The sequence below is a fragment of the Centropristis striata genome, chromosome 9 (assembly GCF_030273125.1).
Source record: "Centropristis striata isolate RG_2023a ecotype Rhode Island chromosome 9, C.striata_1.0, whole genome shotgun sequence".
In the NCBI taxonomy this organism is placed as follows: domain Eukaryota; kingdom Metazoa; phylum Chordata; class Actinopteri; order Perciformes; family Serranidae; genus Centropristis; species Centropristis striata.
Window position 1 is genome coordinate 29,505,447 of NC_081525.1, and position 20,859 is coordinate 29,526,305.

General features: G+C 42.1%; 1 protein-coding gene across 7 annotated transcripts in view; it reads left to right on the forward strand.

Moving 5' to 3' along the window:
* The first annotated feature begins 1,676 nt into the window (after nt 1-1,676).
* LOC131977441 (ephrin type-B receptor 3-like) overlaps nt 1,677-20,859 on the forward strand; it is a 65,621-nt gene continuing 46,438 nt past the window's right edge. For all 7 annotated transcript variants that reach the window (XM_059340737.1, XM_059340739.1, XM_059340740.1 and 4 more), the window contains exon 1: nt 1,677-2,385. In XM_059340737.1, coding sequence (XP_059196720.1) covers nt 2,322-2,385 — 64 coding nt within the window. In that variant the 5' untranslated portion in view covers nt 1,677-2,321. The remainder of the gene's footprint in view (nt 2,386-20,859) is intronic.

The following is a 20,859-nucleotide window of genomic DNA, read 5'->3' on the forward strand; positions in this document are numbered from 1 at the left end:
TACTGCAAATCCCTCATATAAACTTTAATAACTTTATTTGACTCTCCACTTATTTCTTATCTTCAAATACAGCAGTGAACACATCAATATTCAACAAGATTAATAATGTATTTGACTCCTGCTATTTAGTAGCCTAGTATTAATGCTGACTGTGCCAGAAGCCTCTCATAGAACTGTTCTATATGTCCAATTTAATAAGGGCATCAGTTGGTTATTATTAAATGAAAGAAAACAGGGTGGACACAGTATTACTCAGCATTATATTAAAGGAACATAGTGTGCCTTTAACCTGTGTGCTGACTGTCTCGTCAGCAGCCATGTAATTCCCACACAGATCACAGGATTTTATTTGAGTGAGCAAATGGCTATTTCCGTCCATTTAAAGCACCATAATGGCCCCTTTAACTGAGAAATGTGCAAAGAAAAATATTCATTTTTTTTATTTTTGTTTTTATTTTAGAAAATATAAAAGGTTGCAATTTGGAGTATAATATATAAGCCTTGACCGCGTCTTTAATTTTGTTTGCTGATGTTAAGAGAGAAGACCGAAGCACTTAATGATCCAGTGAAAACACTGTAAAGGCAGTACAGAGATTGGGGAGAAAAGCTATAAAAACCTGGTCGTGACAGATTCTTCAGCATGTCCGAGGAAGAGGAAAAGTCAATTGCAGGTCTGTAATCCTGCAGGAAAAACACACCGCACGCTCCTTTTGTCCGACAAACTTGAGTTAAATGTCTCACTAAGCAGTTCCATGTTTACGAAATACGCGTCCAGGAAAGTTTTTCAACTTTGTTATAAATTTAACGCAAAGCCACCATTCCATGTACTCTTAGTGGAAGCATTCCCCATGAAGTTTCATTCTTATATCGCATCTTATTCACCCATGTATTTCTACTGAAGCGAATTCCCGAACATGAGCGGATTGGTTGTGAAGATGTTCCCATCAAACTCACAGAAAATCTCTAAACAGGAAAGCCGGTTTTAAAATGTGAATATCCAGAGTTTTTACGCATGAGCTGTTTTTGCGCAATAGGTCTCCTTTAATATTTTTGAATTCTCGCAGTTGAAGAGAAAAAATGTTTAATCAAAGCAAAAAGTCAGCAGAAACTCCCTTTCTGCTCTGCACCGAAACGGAGCGACCCGCAGGGAGGCGCTGTGTGTCCATGTGTGTACATGGGCTGGGAGTCCCGGGAAGGGAAAGGCAAGAGTGACACGCTGCATGAAAACAAGGCAAAATAGAAAAAATAACAAATTAGTAATTAAGCCATTCGTTTGAGGGTTGCAAGAGTAAAAAATGTATGTAATTATAATTGGTGCGCAAATTATCCTAAAAAAATCTCAAATGATTCTATTTTTGACACCGAAATGTTTGAATCAAGTGTTTGGGAGAAGATCGTTTAGTCTGCTGTGTGGAAGTAAAATGCTCTGAATGGACCCTTGTTTCAAAGAGACAATGATTTTATTTTGATTATAAATGTGAGACTAAATGATTGTCAAGGTAGACATTTTTCAATGCAGCTGCTTCAACCGTAACCCCTCCTCCTCCTCCTCCTCCTCCTGGTGCCCCCCTGCTCTCTCTCTCTCTCTCTCTCTCTCTCTCTCTCTCTCCCTCTCTCCACTCAGCCGTTATTCCTCTACAGTGCTTCATTCCAGCACAAGCCGAGCGAAGCACAGACGGTCCACCACGCAGCAGCCAAAGCTGATAAATTCGCTCAGGGAATAAAAAAATAACCATCTCCAAAGCGCGCGGCTGTGTCTGTACAGGAATACTACTTCTTGATCCGTGGACGCATGTGAGCGTGCACATGCCTGGCCGGGGACTGTCTAACACCATGGCTCTGACACAAGCGCGTCTATCTCTGCTCCTCTGACCACAGAGAAAGTCTTTGGATCTTCTCGTGAAGGCTGTTGTTGTTATTTTAATTTTTTTTTCATTGACTATCAACGAAATATTGCTGGAAATACATATCTCCGGATGGTGCCCGAGGACTGGACTACCTGTTTTCAGCTGATTCGCTCCATGCAAAGGGGAAGGGACTGGAACACTTGCGCCCGCTGCCTTTTCTATGGTTTAACACGGCACGTTGGAGATCACTGAAAATCGAGAAGGGCTGCTATTTTCCATACATTTTTACACCAAGGGTGTTATTTCCTCCCACCTTTACGCGTTTTTGGTGAATGGGGGTAACTCTGGTCCTGGAGGCTTGACACAGCTGGGACTGGGACAGGGACTGGGTGCGTGGAGCGTCGGATCACCCAGGATTGTGTTCACCTCCTTTCTCTCTCGTGGGTCTATTTACATGTCCGACCTGACTGCTTTATGACAATGGATTACTTTCTGCTTTTATGCAGCCTCTTGCTGCCTGTGGTGTCCGCCGTTGAAGGTAAGAAATCCCATCTTCAGTTTTTTGGTGTTGCGTTGCAGGATGCCTAAAGCGTATTTTTCCTCCGTATAACCAGCACCCATGGCTCTCCCAGAGACCGAGGCTCATGTATAGTCCAAATATTCCACTTCCAAGAATTAAATCTAACGTTTCAGTTTCAAAGTGGCCACCTGGCTTGTTTTAAGGGATCCTTAATGGCATTATTGGCTTTTACGCAGCCAGGCGCTGTGGCCGGTACAGGTTTCAATACACAATTGTAATGCCGTCAACCAGAGCTCATACATTTAAATGCTAGTTGTGTATCCCCTTTTTGTTAAACCAGCTATTGCCGACTGCTGGTGCTTTCTTCGTCACTTAAAGGAAATTAGCTCCACACTGTATCTCATCGGGGAGTCGGTGGCTCCAAGTCCCCCTCCCAGACCCAGACACTTCCCCCTCAGGTCGGCTGCGTGTATTTTAGGGCTGTATGAGTGTGTGGCCTTTTGACATGTGGACTATCAGTGTGAGGTCAAAGTCGACACTGAAAAAAACACTATAGTATATTTTGATACTTAATCGATTTAAAAAGCTTTTATTTATTTTATTTATTTTTATTTCATTTTTGGAAATATATTTCAAATGCGATTTAGTAAATGTAGTCAAATGAACTGCCACGACCTGTATTCTTTCCTTTTTTCTTTTTCTTTCCTTGAAGTGGCATCGACTGATAATGTGCAGTAATATTTCATAACTTCCAACAACAAAGCCATCTGTTTGAGCTGGGTGTTGATGTTTGCCGTGCGTAAAATCGATGAGAAATCCTAGCTGTGTGCCGCTCTTCTCTTCTTCCTTTCCTACAGTATCTTACTCTGCTCTGTTGGGGGGGAATAAGAATAAGAAGCGAGTGGAAATAAGGTTGAAAGGGGCCTAAAGCTTGAACTATGAATGCTGGAGCCCAGGCGAAGCTCCCGGTTGGCGTGCGGTGCCAGTAGAAAGTAGGACAGTGGGCCAGTGGCTCGGTAAACGCCTTTCTCTCTCTCTACTTGTTTCCCGACCTGTCCGCACGGCGTATTTCCAGTCCTTTTTCTTTTTTTTCATAATATAAGTGAAATATGTCATGGCGTTTAAATAACCACATATTTTTCAAGGCAACTTTTACTTTTCTTGACAATTTTCTTCCTGGCGTCAGTGCTTAGAAATAAAAGTAAAAACAGCTATAGTAGTACAGTGAATAGGCTGCATTTATACAGTAGATCCATACGGCAATTAGCGTTGCACTGAAAGGAAAAGTTATATTTCCCTTTAATAGAAGGTCGTGCTACTTATTCAACAGCCACACAGCTTATAATTAAAAACAGCATTGTGTTTGCAGACTCTGCGTGTCTTTATGTCTATTTCTCAACTTACTTTTCAATGTCTTGACCCTAATTTAACAAAACATCCGTGGGTCTCCTTCGGTCGCTTCTGGTGGAAAAAAAGAAGATTACACGCTGCTTCTTGAACTCTTTATGAAATAAGCATTCTGACTAAATTGCTTTTCACACTCCTGCTTCCTCTGCCAGGACCAGGCGTAAAGAAAACAGTGCATGGCCACGAGTGATAATAGTGCAAAGCTTATCTGATAAGCTTTGTTGTTTTATTGGTGCCACTAAATAACAAACGGAGCAGAGTCCCAATACAGAACTTCTTATATTAGAAACACAAATCAAAGATATAGAAGCTAAATACTGAATTAATTACGCTGCAGATGGGTGGTTATGGCTTTCATTAAAGCACCAGCTTCTCCTAAACAACATTATTTTGAAATTGTAGTTCTTTATTTTGCAAAGGGACCCCCTTGGACCCTTCTCAGTGACCCCTGTAGGTCACCGGACCCCACTGACTTAAAACACATGGCTTGAATGGATGAGTGGATTGTTGTTGTGCAGAAGTTGGGGGCTCCAGAGGTAGATACAGAGGGAAGTGGAGAGAGAGAGAGAGAGAGAGAGAGAGAGAGAGAGAGAGAGGTAGAGGTAGAGGTAGAGAGGTGTTTTCTTGACAATAGTAGCGACTTGGCTGCGCACGGGATTGAAGTTGATGTATTTCGTTAGAACAATCTATTCCCTACATAAGTGATGCTATAAATTGTACCCGGCTGACCTGGCTGGGGGTTTACCAAAGCTTTTAATACAGCCAGGCGATTTATGGCCGCTGGTGAGACTTCTTTCTGGGATATCTGGGAGTGAGAGAAGCGGGCCTGGTGCATGGGGAAGTTTCCCCCCAGCCCCACCGCGCGTCTCTCCGGGTCCTCGGGTCACACAGCCCGGGAAATGCCCTTAATGAATTCATGTTTTCCTTTCCTTTTTTTCCCCACTCCTATTTTTCTTTGTCCTCCGTTTTCATTCACATCCGCTCCTTAAATTGACATGAAATAATTAAACCTTCCAATCTTGTAAATTTAGTTTGCTTTTAATTATTTGATTATGGGCCTGTTATGCCGGCCCGTTTCTGAGCTCTCAGGCTTCAGACATCAGTGTTAAAACAATCATCTGAATCTGCATATATATGTCATCTCATTAATCTGATTGAGTACGTTCAAATGCGGCCTATAAATGCAGTTATTTTATGCAGGATTTGGCATATTCTTGTCATAATGGTTGTTTTGTGGCTCTGTTCTAAATAATAAAATATCGAGGTCACATTAAGTTGATAGTTTGGATATCCAAATGTGTTTAATGTGCGATCATAACCTCTAATTCGTTCTAAATGTGTTATTTTCCAAAAAAAGTGAACTTCATTATGTTTTTTTTTACTGTTGAGGTCCGAATATTCAGTGTGTGTTAGAAAGGCCTTGGCTGTTGAACTGCTGCCATCCAGCCGGTGCTATCAGTCTGCTGAGGAGACAAATTGCGTCGATGACAGTCCTCTGTAGCGCACAGGCGCTGTGGTTACTACTCGGTGTAAATGACTTTTGATGGAGGGAGGAAGCAGAGAAAAGAGAGAATGGAAACTCAGACCAGGCCAGCGGGCAGATACTGTGTTTATTGTCTTTGTGCGTCCCTGTTGTTGACTGAAGATTATAATGTAAGCTTTAGAGGGAGTTTGAGGTGAACAAACTTAGTCCGAGTCTCAGTTAGATGAATAGACGTCATTGAAAAAGTTTTACGCGCAACGTCAGCCTCCTTATGTTTGCACTTTAGCCAAAAACCCAAAGCTTTTACGACGATACCTGCAATCATTTTCTGTCCAAAGTCAGACAAATGGGCTTTTATGGTCGCAGCTCAGGGTTCCCCACTCACTCTCCATGTTTTTCCCCTGTATTTATGGCAGTGTATTTCGTGGAGTGATTACGCACAAGCAGGATCCTTTTGAAGCGCACATGTTTATGTTTTTATGTGGGTGAGATCACACCTCCACAGGAGCTTTCCTGTGCCTGTTTGCAGTTGGCACATTTCTCATCGAACCATGATTTATTCTCCCCTGCTCTCTTTTAGCAGAGGAGGTCCCCCTCGCCATTATCATCATTTTATTATTAATATGACCAGACAGTGAAGGCAGTGAAGCATCCTAAACTGAAGGGGGAGTTGTAAATTATTATTTCTAATTGGAGGTATTCAGGCAAAAAACAATACTCTTACCAAAATATGTCAAGACTAAAAAAAGATTATAATAATAATATATCCTCTGTTTCACCACATATAGGGGATCACCAGGGGCGAAAAAGGCGCAAATTCAATCTCTATGAATATAAAACAAAAGTTATGTTATGTTAGGAGAATAAAATGCTCAACATGTGTATTTTCACCCTTAATTACCATCAAATAAATAGCATGGCTGCTTATTTGATAAAATTTCTCTTTAGAATTAATAAAAATTAAGTACAAAATAAAATGTGGGCCTTTTAATATGTTTGGGACGGCTGCGTCTTTCCAAAACTCAATTAACATGACTGATGAAGGGAGTAATGAGGCCATTTTGTCCGGCGCACGCTGTCCGAAGGCCTCCATGCACCAGAGCGCACCATCAGTCATGTGTGGCCTGAGCAGTGAAGCTGCTGTGGTAAAACTTTACTGCAGGAGCTCCTCTGCATAACATTCTAAAGCAAATTACTGAACAAATGTATTTAGGGTCACAATCGAAGGGACAAAGGGAACTGTTAGTGGCTATCACACAGAGCATTCAAGGGCCGAGTGGAAATGTGCTAAAGAGGCGTGGAACGGGAATTTGCAAAATAAAAGCAAAGTCATTCGGGCAAATCTACTAATGAATAATTTGCGAGGACAATGTGGAGGTCAGACTATCTATCTATCTATCTATCTATCTATCTATCTATCTATCTATCTATCTATCTGTCTATCTATCTATCTATCTATCTATCTATCTATCTATCTATCTATCTATCTATCTATCTATCTATCTATCTATCTATCTATCTATCTATCTATCTAATTGATGCGCTCTTATTGATCGCAGGACTCAGCGCTGCTCAGCCTTTTAAAAGCGCAGACTCAGGTTTAATGCGCGAGACTGCCTAACTGTCTCTCTGTTTGAAGCAATTGAAAGCAATTACCAATTCATCGATATATTTATCAATTAGACTTCGCTATTCGGGCAATAATCACCAGTGCACATTTGGCAAATACAATAAAACACACTAAAATTATTATCACTATTATTTTTATAGTTGTGTTATTTTTATTATTATCAGTGTCATTGGATGTCAGTAAAAAAAATAAAATTACAAGCAATACAATCAAGTAATTTATTTATTTTAGTAGGGACATTGTAAATATGTTTTAAACAAATATAACATGAATACAAAATTTTATGCAATATAATTATTATTGTTATCATAGTTGTGTTATTTATATTATTATTATTATCAATTTATGTAAGTCAAGAAGTCATGCAAGTCATGAATTAAAAGCAATAGATTCAAGTATTTTTTTAATAGGGAAGTTTAATATTTTTTAACATAAAAAAATAACATGAATATTCAATTTCATACTGTATTATTAGTATTTTTATTATTGTTATTTTTATTGTTTTTATTATTATTATTATTATTATTAGTAGTAGTAGTAGTAGTAGGAGCAGCTGTAGTTGTAGCATTTTATTGTTCGACTCAATTTGAATCTTCTGATAAATAAATATAGAAATAGAAATATAGAGAAATGAAAAAAATGATTAATAAATAATATTTACCAATAATTTTGTTACCATTTCAAACTGGAGTTCCCATTGGTTGTTCAATTAAATTTCTAATGCTTGCCTTAAAGAAAGAAATTAGCACAGCAATGGAGATCCAACATTCACAGAAACGCACTGATATAAAGGATCAATTCATAAAGGAAACCATGAAAGATGTCGTCCATCACCCTCAGCAGTGTGCTGGTGTACTGACCTCGACAGGGAACACAGCGAGTCGCTAGGTCATACGCTAGGCAGCAGCCATGTTGAACAGATGTACAGTGACTTAGGTTCAGATTGGCGTAAGGCGCTCAGGAAGAAGGGGGAGTGGATGACGACATGTTGGGAGTTGGGGTGGGATGGTACAGGGGGGTGGGGGGTGGGGGTGTTGTGAGGTGGTGGTTGGGGCTATGGGGCGGATTTGGATCAAGAGACCCACAGAGCAGCAGAGCTGACAGACTTTACAGATGCAACGGGCCTGCGGGAGCGCTCATGTGCACCAAATGATGGTTCATGGCTCATATGGCGCCAGGGAAAGATTCACCGAGCTGGAATTTCACATGTAGGCAAGCAACAGCCGTGTCAGGCCTGGTTGGGGCCTTCGCACACTGGGAAGTGGACCGGGCAGGATGACCGGTGAAAATAAGACAGCGGGTTGAAAATAGTGCAGGTTGTGAACTCGGTTTGGATTCTGAAAGTATTTAGTGAAGATGAGACACCGGGGATGTCGTCAAGTCGTGTCCGCTCTGCTGTGTTTGTTCAGGGCTTTTCAGCACACAGGCCGTTTCTTGTTTAGCTTTTGGAGCTTGAAAAACAGGATCGGCAGAAGCATAATATGAAACCAGATGCAAAATATACAGTCCGACAAGTATATGAGCATATTATTATCACAGTAATACAATATGTTTTGAAGGTTGTTAGTGTAAGTTTACATTGACCTCCGAACAGTTGAATCCTTTTCAGCTGATATAATACCAGTGGTTATGTAAGTAGGAGCATATTAGCAACAATTTAAAGTCACCACAGCTTATTTTATCAAAATAGTTTAATTCAGACATTCATATGACACTATTAAGTGACACTGATCTAGTTGTTGTGACATATCTGTGACACAAGCATTGTGATTGCAGTTAAAGCAGTTTGAATAAGGTGAATTCAAGTTCTAACTCGTCCCGGTTAATCCATGTAAAATTGAAGTGGAACAGATACTGTCAGCTTTGTGACAGTTGGATATTTTCCGGACAATTTCCAAAATCGGTATGTGCATATGCAGCTTGAGTGTGTGTGGCTGTTTTGTATATAGCTCTGTGTGTGTGTGTGTGTGTGTGTGTGTGTGTGTGTGTGTGTGTGTGTGCAGTGCAGTCCATCCTGGCATCCGACAGAGGGGCCTTGTGGGATGGCAGGTCTTTGACACCCACTGTCGAGAGCAAGCAGGGGAGGGCGAATGTGTCTGGGCCTGCTCACTGCCACAGACACACTGCTGGTGTCTGGAGTCAGCCGAGCAGAACAAGGGAGAGAGAGTCACACACACACACACACACACACATAGACACAGACACAGGGAGTGAAAGAGAGTGAGAGAAAGAGAGATTTTGTACTCACTGGGAGAGCAAGATGTGTGGTACATCTCGGGGGTAGGAGTGTGTATGTCTGTGTTTGGGAGGTTACAAGGGTTGGGGTGTGTTTAGCTCCGGGTTCAGTGTATCACAGTATGCCTACTCCTCTAACTGAATTAGAAATGAAGACATGTAATGGCAGCATAGAGAGATTAGCCCTTGCCATTAATAAGAATTAAGGTTCCGCTTAAACCTTTTACTTCAAATCTTCTGCTTAAACTCTTATTCAGAACCTGTTCATTTCTTTGTCATGGGAAAGCACTGCATAATGAAACTTTTATAGCCCATGTGCATGTGTAGATACGCTCAGCTGACTCGGCCAGTGATGCTCCCCCTCTTTAGTCCTTACTTAACGATATTAATGGCCTTCAAAATACTGATGAAATGTTTGACATAATATTAATGGCCATCAGAGTTGGCGTTTTATAGGCGCTGTCTGCACCGGATGTCCATAAAGTGCAGCTGAAATTACCATGTGTCAAAACGTCCAGATTATAAAGTGAGTTAGGACCTGCTGTGCTTTCCGCCCACTCTCAACCCACGTCCTGTGACCCCTATCCAAAGGGTCATGTGGGGAGGGCTGGGGGTCCGTTTGGATGAATTTGGAAGGGGGTTGCTCCCCAAGGCTAGTCTTGTTCATTCTCAACAATAGCCGTCCGAACACAATCAAGCTCCAGGGGTTATTCTTTTCCAGTGGCGAATAAAAATACACTGAAAGAGGATGTGTATATTTAGAGGGACCAACTGTGCAACTTTCCACAGCTCGTTGACACAGATAAACATTCACACAAGCAGACCAGGTCAAAAGCACAGTCGGAGACTGGGTCAGTGGTGCGTGCTTGACTTCTTTTTGACCACCCTGCAGACTTTGCATGTGGAATCTGAAGCACTTATGAGAGATGACTAGGGTTGTCACTACACTAAAATTTTCAACTCGATGCCGATACTCAGGAAAATATTCGATACTCGATACCATTTTCGATAACACAAGGATAAAAACAAAGACCCCAAAATTTAATAGAAATATTTTTATTAACAAGAAAAATGCAACATGTAAAAATGAAGAGAACCACAGGTTAAATATTTATAATAAAAAACTGTTGTGCAAAAAGAAACTGCAACTATGATAACAAGCTTCAGATCTGAGGTAGTGCAAAAAATAAATACATTAAATAAACAATAACAAAACAACAAAACAATAACTTAACTTGAGTGTTCATTCCTTCGCTAGGTATCGATACTTTTTAAAATAAGTATTGTATCCGGACACAATGTTTAAGTATCGATACTTTTTTGAGTATCTATACTTTTGACAACCCTAGAGCTGACCAAGAGCCTGCATGGAAATGTGACGGCCATTATGGCGCTTGTCACTTGGCGAGCCCAGACGAAGAACAGATATTCAAAAGGAGCACAGGGTGGAGTTTCGGGGAGTAGACTTCAGGGCTTCCTCCCTCCATTTCTTTACAAGCTACAGAGTCTTGTAACAAATTTTGCCGATGGAGCAGAAAGACATCTTTGATATTCGTCTTTAAAAAATAGCCAGTAACATGTGTCTGGTGAGTGGACGCTGCTGTAAAACAGTGTGCCTTGAGGGGGTGGGAAAGGCCACATCACCTGGTTTCAGCTTTTGCCGGTCTTGTTAAATATAAGAAGAAAAGAGAGATGGGGGGAAGTTTCTTTGTTGGGTTTAACCATAGCTGGGTGGTTCAAGGCACAGGGCCTCGCTCCAGGCCTTCAAGAGCAGGAAAACAGCCTTTGCTAATTTTCAAACGCTAAGTAAGTCTATGTGTGATGATAGGAGCAGCTTCAAGGGAAAAACTGAGTTCATGAATGAGGTGATGGGCTCAAATGTCCTGTGTAATTAACCATAATGCATGTGTGAGAACAGGAGTGTATATTTGACTTGGTAGGGGTCTGTGTGTGAGTGTTCCTGTTCTCCGTGCTGCAGATGGCTGTTATTACACCTTATTCTGCCCCACTTCTCATCCTTGGTGTCAAAAACACTCACCACCTGCACTTCATCTACACTTCAAAAGGCCTCAGGCAAGAGGAGGGCTCCCCACTTCTATTAAATATTTCTCCCTTTCCCTTTTTTGTCTTCTTGAGAACAGCAGCAGGTTTAACCAGACCCCTGCTCTCTTATCAACAGTGCACCAAATTCACTCTGAACATCTTTAACTGGCTCTCCTCTGCACGGCTCACACACAGTGAACCCAACGCATTTCAGTGGCGGCAGCGCCAATCACACGTGACCTTTTGTCAAGATATTTACATAATCCCCATGGTTCCAACGCTGCAGCCTCCTGGAGGCACTGCCAGCTGTGAGGAGCATTTATTTAACCTCAGCTCAAGTTGGAGTTTCAGTGACTCAGTGACTTTATGTTTAAGTGAGTGCAATATTTAGAGGGCAAGGAAAGGAAGGTCAGAACGCCTTACTGGCTGTTATTAAGGCTAGTATTTCATTGGAGCAATCTAGCAAATGTGGAGGTGTCGCTTTTGGTCTTTAGTTACTCAGTTGGCCTTAACGCCTGTCCATTTGGCGGCTAGATGGCAGACAGCTATAAATTGGTGTGTGTGTGTGTGTGTGTGTGTGTGTGTGTGAGACACTGGACCTCACAAGTACTGTACGGGCCCCAAAAGTGACCAAAAACTGGCAGGGAGACAAAAGTTTTGTAATTGGGATTTTTTTTATGTTACCTGATTTTTTACAGCAGTGAAGAACCACTGGAAAGGGTGGATCCCATAAATGAGTAAAAAAACTGGTGGGTCCCTCGATGAGCCAAGACGAGTATGTGTGTGTGCGTGTGTGTGTGTGTGTGTTTGTGTGTGTGTGTGTTTTCGGCAGCAGACAGAGGAAGAGGAGCGAGGCCACCCTGTGGGTTTGCCAGCAGCTTTAGTCAGTTGCTCTTTTTCCACTTTCACAAAAAAAGTCTGTTTTCCAGCAGAGTTTCTTTCTTTTGATAGTAAGATGCAATCAGTTGTAACTGGTGGAGAGTATTAATTTTTCAAGTTCTATTTTACACAGTTTTTTTCTAGAATGCCCTTTTAATATCTGTTCTGTTAACCCTTTGAGCCCCAAGCAGTTTCAGGACACTTTTTATTTCACTCACTGTAGCCTCAGTTTTTCACTGTAAGAGCTGTGTCTATTGAAGTCCTGAACACAGCTCTATGGGAACAGCACCACCATGGCTAGAAGTAGGGAGAACTCAAAAATGTCTTCTGTTAAAGAATTTATAATGCCATACATTTTAAAAGAAGGAAAAAAAGAACACAAGTTGAATTTCTTTGATGCTTTATGTTACAAGAATCTAAAAAAATGTAATAATATTTAAACAACATTTCTTCAAGTTCCCACAAGTTTGGCAGCTCCACGTGTTATACACATTGAACTATTTACATTTTTACAACCTCTCTTGTCTTCTTCTCTTTGCTCTGTGTAAACAGCCTGCAGTACAGCCCAAGAGTTCACTGAATTTTTGTCACGTGACCGTTGGTCTCAGCCAAGTCATTCATAGTTTTCTAGTTGTGTTTAAGAGTACATAGTTTAAATATTTTTTTATCAGGATGTAGTTCATGCAAACATTTTATTTTTGGCCAAATTTTAAGTAAGATATGTAGAATAAAGTGATTCTAATGAAAAAAAGCACAATTTTAAGCTTAAATTTGGTTTAACCTGACTGAGGATTTTGACACACATTCAGGGACTGTGGGAAATTCGAAAACCTGGCAATGAATTCTGGTTTTACAGTGTCTGGCTGGCATATAATTTTGGAGATAAAAAAAAAAAAGAAGAGAACATGCCTTTCAAACCTGATGGGATTCAGCGAGTTAAATACTGCACATGTACTTCCACTGCAAACTAAGCTTTGGATAAAAAATATAACATGTATATACAATGCAATTTGAATGCGCAGATGCTTGTGCCACATGGTGGTTGTTAGCTGTGATTTTAACTGGGATTTGACACAGATTTGTGAAAGACTAATTGCAATGAGCCAGATGAAAGCACTGGACAATACAGGCTGACCCCCTCCCTCTGTGCCAAGTCAGGCCGTAAACAGCTTCCCTTTCCCCTCTCACACCCTATGGAAATCCCTTCTGACCTCCCAATGGACACACTCACACACTTAACACACATGAATGGTGACGGTTGCTTAATCTCACAGTCATACACACACACGCACGCATTACCTCCGCCCAATACACATGCACACAAAATCTTCCTCCACGCACACACACACACACACACACACGCTTCTTAGGGTCAGAGCCCACATCCACACGCACTCACTCTCCTGCTAATGAATCAATCAGCTGTTTCCATTCATTTCATTCCTGTCAGACCCCATCGATCAGCCCCTTTCTCCCCGTCCCAACAGAGCAGCAGGGGAGCTGAGAGATCGAGAGGAGAAGAAGGGGCTTGAAACATCCAGGCAGTTCAAAGACTCCTCATTTCTTATCCGCTTTGGTTCCCCAGAAATATGGCGTTTTGATGGTGTGTAGCAGTGTGTATGTATGTGTGTGACATGAAAGAGAGAGAAGGGATTAAAAAAAGATCAGGCAAGACGTCTTCTCCTAGAGTTTATACATCTGACCTTCCTGTTACCTTTGCCAGGCTAGCGAGTAGCATTGTGGATTTCAGCATCACGGGGAAATAGCAGGTGGCGGATTTCAGCCAGGTGTAAACTCATTCACTTCCAGGGATGCCCCTTCTTGGCCGCGAGGTATAAACTGCCCCGCCCGACTCTGGTGTTGAGCCTCTAGCTTGGCTAGGTGAGCAATGAGTATGGTGGGTCCAACTCTCTGCATGCTCCACTGCCCCACCCACCGAGTCAAAGTCAGAAAGGTTATCAGTTATTAAAGCCCCTCAAAGTTGGAGCTGTGTGTGTTTGTGTGTGTGACGACACGCAGAGTGAGAGAGACAGAAAAGTGGGAGAGGGGTTTTCATTTTCAAAAGCCACTTAGTTCTGTTTATTGGCCAGCCAGTTCATTTCAAAAGGTGTTGAGAGAAGCATTTACAGAGGCCAGAGGTTGCTGAGAGGTTTCAGGGAGCCAAGGTCAATTATGTTTATGTTAAGGGGAAAGGAGCGGAGGAGGACAGGTACACTGCACAAAAGGTGTGTCTAAAAACGAGATGAAAGCACTAAATCTGAGGGAAATGATCTTGCTGCATGGACAGATAATTTACCTTGACAAGATTTCTTAAATTAAGATTGTTAAATCTAGAAATAAGCAGGTTGAACGCTTAAATTAAAGATAACTCTTAAAAAAAGATAAATTATCTAACACTTATAAATCTAAAGTTTTTTTTTTATCTTGGTAAGAAACAATTTCTTATTTTAAGATTTGATCATCTTAATTTAAGAAATCTTGTCAAGTTAAAGATAATTTCCCTCAGATTTAGTGTTTTATCTTGTTTTTAGACACCTTTTTTTACAGTATAGGAAGTGGAAGAAGAGGAGTGTGAGGAGTGGTGGAGCAGAGCAGCGGTAGGTTCTCAGATTGTGAGAGCCATCTGAGCAGTGAAAGTGTAATCTCCTGACTTGGACGCTTGCCACCAACCAAGGCTTCACCTTCACACCATGCAGCTTCCTCCCAGATACAGGATTGTACCTGGGAAGAGACATCCCTTGCTTTTCCACCATACCTTTCACTATCCTTTAGTCTCTCTATCTTCCTCACACATGCGCTCACATTGGTCCCAGATGAAAGGTCTGGGTTATAATGCAGTCTGGAAGGAATCTGCCAGTGGTTTTTTAATGAATCTGACAAGCAAGCTAGTGCAGATCAATTGAAACATTGTGCGACCATTTCAAGATGCAATCTCCGATAGTGTCAGAATGGTTGAGTCAATGGCAGATGGAACGAAATAATTAGAGTTGAACAAAAGGCAGAGGGAGCGAGTGAGTAAACACAGATCTGATATGAGCTGTGATTGCAAGCCTACCAATAGCCCAGCATTTGGTTTTATTACCTGCTCACGGTTAAATGCCTGAGAAATTCAAAGACTCGTTAAATTGGGTTATCAACAGGAACAAAGGATGGTGTTATTTCTCAACATTTGGTGTCTTTTTATAGAGTGGCAACGTTTACTTTTCGTTCAGATGGTCACAGATTTATATGAACCAATATATTTTATTGCCTTTGATTAGAGGAAGCTTGAGGTTTTATAACTGCAGTGGTGGTTTATCAGGTACAACCAACTCCAAGGTCCCTGCATATATTGTGCCAGCCAGACAGCTTGGCGCGCCAACCTGCCACAGACGAATAAAGGTTCAAGGCTTTCCACCCAAAAAGGTGGGCATTAAGTAAAATCCTCTGCAGATAAAGCTTCCTTTATATACTGTTTACCTTCCCTTTCTTCACCTCCCTGTCAATCTCTGTGGCCTTGTTACTTTCCCAGCCTTGCTCTCAGCCTATGATCTCTCCACCCATTCTCTTTAACTGTCATTCTCACCCTTTGTTCTTTCATTCCATCCTTTTTGTCCATCGTTCTGCCCCCTGCCCCTCTTCAGTAGCCTGTTCTGTGACCGCAGCTTATCACATCTACAGTAGGTCCTAATTGAAGTATTATTTTCCTCTCCCTGTTATCTCACGTCTTTGTGATATCAAACTCCCAACAGTGACAGTAAGCAGCCAAGAGACAGATGCTATTTACTGCTCAGGGACTCTTTGTTGTTGCCCAGTACTTGATAAGGTCTTGACTGTCAAGAGGACTTCCCCTATTGTGTATGGAGAGAGGAAAGTCTGCAGTTGAGAGGCATTGCAAATGCACGTCATCTCCCCTCATTCCACTGACCGAAAATGTTTCCTGACATGACAGGTCTGACACGCACTTTTCTTTCAACATGTCGCCCTCGGCTTTTTCCACAAAACATGTTCCTTGCCTGTCAGCTTGGACAATAAAAAAGATTAGCGGAGAAGGAATGGATACAAAAAAGAAAGGCATGAGTGCCTCAATGGGCTGAAACGCAATATGTTGCTCTAGGTGGGTGACTAGAGGGTGTCTAAGTGGGAGTCGCGTGAGGTGTCTGGGTTTTAAATACCTCAGCCAAACAGCTTAGAGTGTGAAAACAATCGGCAGGGACATGAAAGTGTGAGCGAGAACACACACAGGGGTCAGATAACCTCTGGGCAGATGGGGATGGTCAAGTGAGCAGGGGAGAAGGGTTGTGGGGGGTGGAGGGGGGGGGGTTGCAGTGTTTATGCCACTAGTGTCAGGAAAGGGATAAAAAAGCATTACCCTCTGTGCCACTTTTGGCCTTTATAAATCCCCTGGGGTGCAGGAGCTAAAACGGTGGTGATGATTAGATATTCAATTTGGCCTGCCATCAATCAATGCCACCAGGATCTACAGGATTGCTGCCGATAGCCCACCCTTGCAACCAGATTGGGTTTGTGCCTCTTGGGATTCACGCCCTTTTTTCACGCTTTGTTAATTAAGCGACCAAGCTGCCCCTGCACTTACTTATTTATGAATCTTGGCTTCGACCGGTACTGGAGACCACTTGGTCTCCCCTAATTAGTGCCTCACTAATGGCCCTACTTCCAGACAATCCATACAATCTCAATCCAGACCGCCGACCCCCATTCTGTCGATGCACACACGGAACCATAACACCCATATGACCTTGACGTTACACAACCCACGTTGTCTGGTGTTGTGTTTCTGTGGTACTGGATAAAGTGCCCCACATGGGATAATGAGGCAACACTTAAAAAAAATCAATTTCCATCTCCGTCTGTCTAAGTAATTTCTCACCTGTTCATTAACCCAAGAATAGAGCAGCCCGGATGTGTTGAGTCTCGACAGTCATTAGATATGGAAGAGAACCTGAAAGAACAGAACGGGAGGCTTCACGTGGTGAAATATTAACGCTTTCCCAGAGCAGCAAGGGCTTTGCAGTTTTAACTCTGCCATGATTTATTGATATGCATATCTTCTTTCAAACAGCGGCTTGTTGAAAAGGAAAAACAACAGATGTATACGGTTGACTTCATAACACCTTTTGAATGTAGTATGCCAACAGCATGACATCACTACTATAACCTCCATCTTATAATTACTGTAACTACCAATCAGTCCTGCGAACACCCTGCCCAAAAGCCTTTTTCCCTTCCTTTCAATGAAGTCACTGTTCAGGGTCAGTAAGCCCATCCGCTGTGGCCTTGTGTGCTGCGGTTTGAATCCCATAAACACTGGTCCTGAGTCAGATTTACTGGCCAGCAGCCCTGGGGATTCATTTGTATTCTACCCACTTTGGCTGGTTCAGGGTCAGGACGATGACTAATCAGGTCAGTGCTGATCCACACCCTGCGGTTGGAGCATTACCAACCCCACCTAGCTAACTTGGACCACCAAGAGGTCTGGCTCTTGTATATGTGTGTGTGTGGTGTCAAAGGTAGATGGAACACATATGAGCTGCATGGAAACATGCTGATATTTTTGGTGCATCTCATTTCCCGTGTCCCCAGTTGGGGAGAAAAACAAACTTGCACCTCGTTGTTGTTTATTCCCTTCAGATTTTATCGCCACAGGCCACAACAGAAGTGAACCCAGCTGAACACTTGTACTAATGGGTGAGCTTAGGCATAAACATTGGGGTTGTTATTTTTTAACTAGCTAAGTTCGCCAGAGGCTGTGTTATAAGGATCACAATAAGGCAGGTGGGGTGGTGGGGAAACTTCTGGGCGAGTTAGGAAAAAGTTAACTATTGCCTCTCTTGGCCAACCCTACTGCCACACAAGAATCCTCTTGTTTGTTTCTTACTTGAATGTACACATTGATTTATACATGCATTACAAAAAAACAGTTTCTCCCCTGAATGTAGCCTTCCCTCCTAACACTGTCTCTTTCTCACTGCGGCACAGTGTCTCCCATCAGCCTCTCTGCTAGTCAAATTATACAGATAATATTATTTAAAACTGATTGGGCTGTCAAAACAGCAAATGTTAATGTATACACTGACTATTGACCGTCCGTATAATCTGACCTTTTTAACCAATGACCCCTGCAAATGTGTGAACAAAGTCCATGCCCTTTTGATCTATTTACCATCTTCCCCTTCTGTTTATGTAAATGCCAATTTTCATTTATTTTCTTTTTCCCGGGCCACAGACCCTGTATTCATTTTTTGGGGGGATGTTTGGCACACCGCAATACACACACACACACACACACACACGTACACATACACACACACACGCATGCACGCACAGCTGCTGGTGTCTGCTGGTGATAATGTGGCACCTCTATAATACTTCTGTGGTCCTGTTGAAATTCCCAGATGACCTTCTCTGTCCTTACACACACACACACACACACACACAAAGCGCATCCACTCAAGATGGAAATCCATGTTTTAGATACAGGAAAATGTGTGTGTGCATGTGTGTGCAAACATGTGTGTCAGCACATAAATCAATGGGTGCCTGGCGGCCTTGTGGCTAGAGCGAGTGTGTGCGTGTGTAGGTAGTGGTAGTGTGGGGGTTATTGGTGACACCCCGCTCTTCTTGCTGCCAGCTTTAGTTACACATCAATGAAGGGTGAATAATACATTATCTAGGTAGCCTATATTCCTCCTACATATCCCAAGAGAAAGACGTTGTGGGATGGAGAGGTAGACAGATGAAGAAATGAGAAATATCCACACCTTATATCTTCCATAGTGAAAAAAAACCTGTTAGAAGAAAAAAAAAAAAGACATTCAACCCAGAGCTCCCTGATCCATCCCTAATCTCATTTGTCACCCACATCATTCAGCCAAACCATGAAACTTCAACCTACCTCACTTCCTGTTTAGATAGTGTCCCTCTCCTCCTCTCTCGTCCTGATGCACGGCCAGCTTCTGTCCCGTAGATTTATGCCGCTGTTTAGGTGCTTTAAGGACAACAGGACACCTTCAGATGAAAGAGGAGTCGAGGCATAAACTCTAGGCCAGTCAGCTTGCTTGGCTTTAGTGGACTTACTGGAGTGTGTGAGGGTCCTTGAGCGTGGATCGGTGATGCAAGCGGTTCTGTAATCATGGTGCGATTATTTAGACATCCATCTTACTAGGACGGTGACAGGATGAGTTTCTGTTTGTGTATGTGTGTTAGAGAAAGATAGAAAGCTCATTTTGGCTGTGTCTGTCGCCGTGCTGTGTGTGTGTGTGTATGTGTGTGTGAAACCTCTGCATTTGGGGACTTGTGTCCTTGCCAGTCCGTCTGTTTCTGTGTATGTGTGTGTGTGTGTGTCCATGTGTGTGCTACTAACCGCTGTATGATTTATTCCTTCTTTCTCTGGTGTTGCTGTCTGGGGCCCTCTGTGTGTCATGCCAATGCGCAGAGGTCTTTATGTAATTGAAGTGGGCCTTTGAAGCCCCCTGCCATATGGACCCCAGCAGCCTTGTATGTCTGTCTGTCCATCCGTCAATTTCTTTTAATTGCCCAGAGCCTGGATTCTGTGCCGTGGCTATCTATCCAGTGGTTTCTCAATGGGTTAAATACATTAATAAGTAATATGTTTTGGGACCTCACCAATCCCTGACCATGATATTGACCAGATAATGCTGAGCTGAGCTGAGAACAGGTAGAATGTGCATACTACAGGCTCTAGTCTGTCTTTTATAAATTTCATTCCTATTCATATTTGCATCCCAAATACTCTTAATCCACTTTATTTTTTATATAAAGCTGGTCTATAAAGAATAATAGTTTCCCATGCTCCTGCTTCCCTTTTCCACCGCCTTTATTTGCTAAGAGTAAACATAAGATCATGTTGTTTAAATCATGGATCTAGAATAAAGTTTTGTATTGTTTGCAGTAAGAATGTAGTTATTGTTTTCAGTTATAAAGTTAACTCCCTTGTGCACTGTAAAGTTACACCGCCAGGCTCTTGGAATCTGTGTGGTACAAAATATGACGTGTTTTTTGGAGGTTAGAGGCTGCCAATCTTCACAGCAGTGATTGTGTTAATTATGGCAATTATACCAATGCCTTAAATAAACATGGTAATAATTTATTGAGGCAATACAAACACTAGTGTAGGCTTCTCCTTCTCCTCAGCCTTTGAATCGTTTTTTTCAAATTGCATCGTGTGTGTCATCTTGTAATGTAGAAACTGTAGCTTATTCCACAATATTGCTACAAGAAGCCACTTTACATCAATGTAATTTTAACAGCTAAAATGTAAATGTAATGTACATGTAAGGTCGAGCAGATATTAGCATTGACATGACCATGTTTTATGCTTTTTTATGGATGCTCCTGACTCTCTCTCTCTCTCTCTCTCTCTCTCTTTTCTCTCTCTCTCTCTCTCTCTCTCTCTCTCTCTCTCTCTCTCTGTCTCTGCGCCCTCCCCTGGCTTGTTCATTACTGGTGCTTTTAGCTGCTAAAAAGCCGAAGTCCATTTGCACAGAGGAGGTCTAACAAGTCAAGTTATTACAGCAGCCAAGTGTGAGATTAATTAACTCAATGGCGATTAAGAATGCGGGTCCGACGAGAATCTGGGTGGCGAGGGGAGGGGAGAGCCAGAGAGACACACACAGATAGTGAGAGAGAGAGCCTCCACTTCTACCCAGATCAGCATGATTAATCTCATCGGGCCATTTGTGGGTATGTGGCATCGAAAAAGCAAAATAGCCATAAATAATAATGATCTCAGCCCTGAACCTCTTACTTTAAGTTAATGATGCCAGATAACAAATAAACACATCTATCTGCTTCC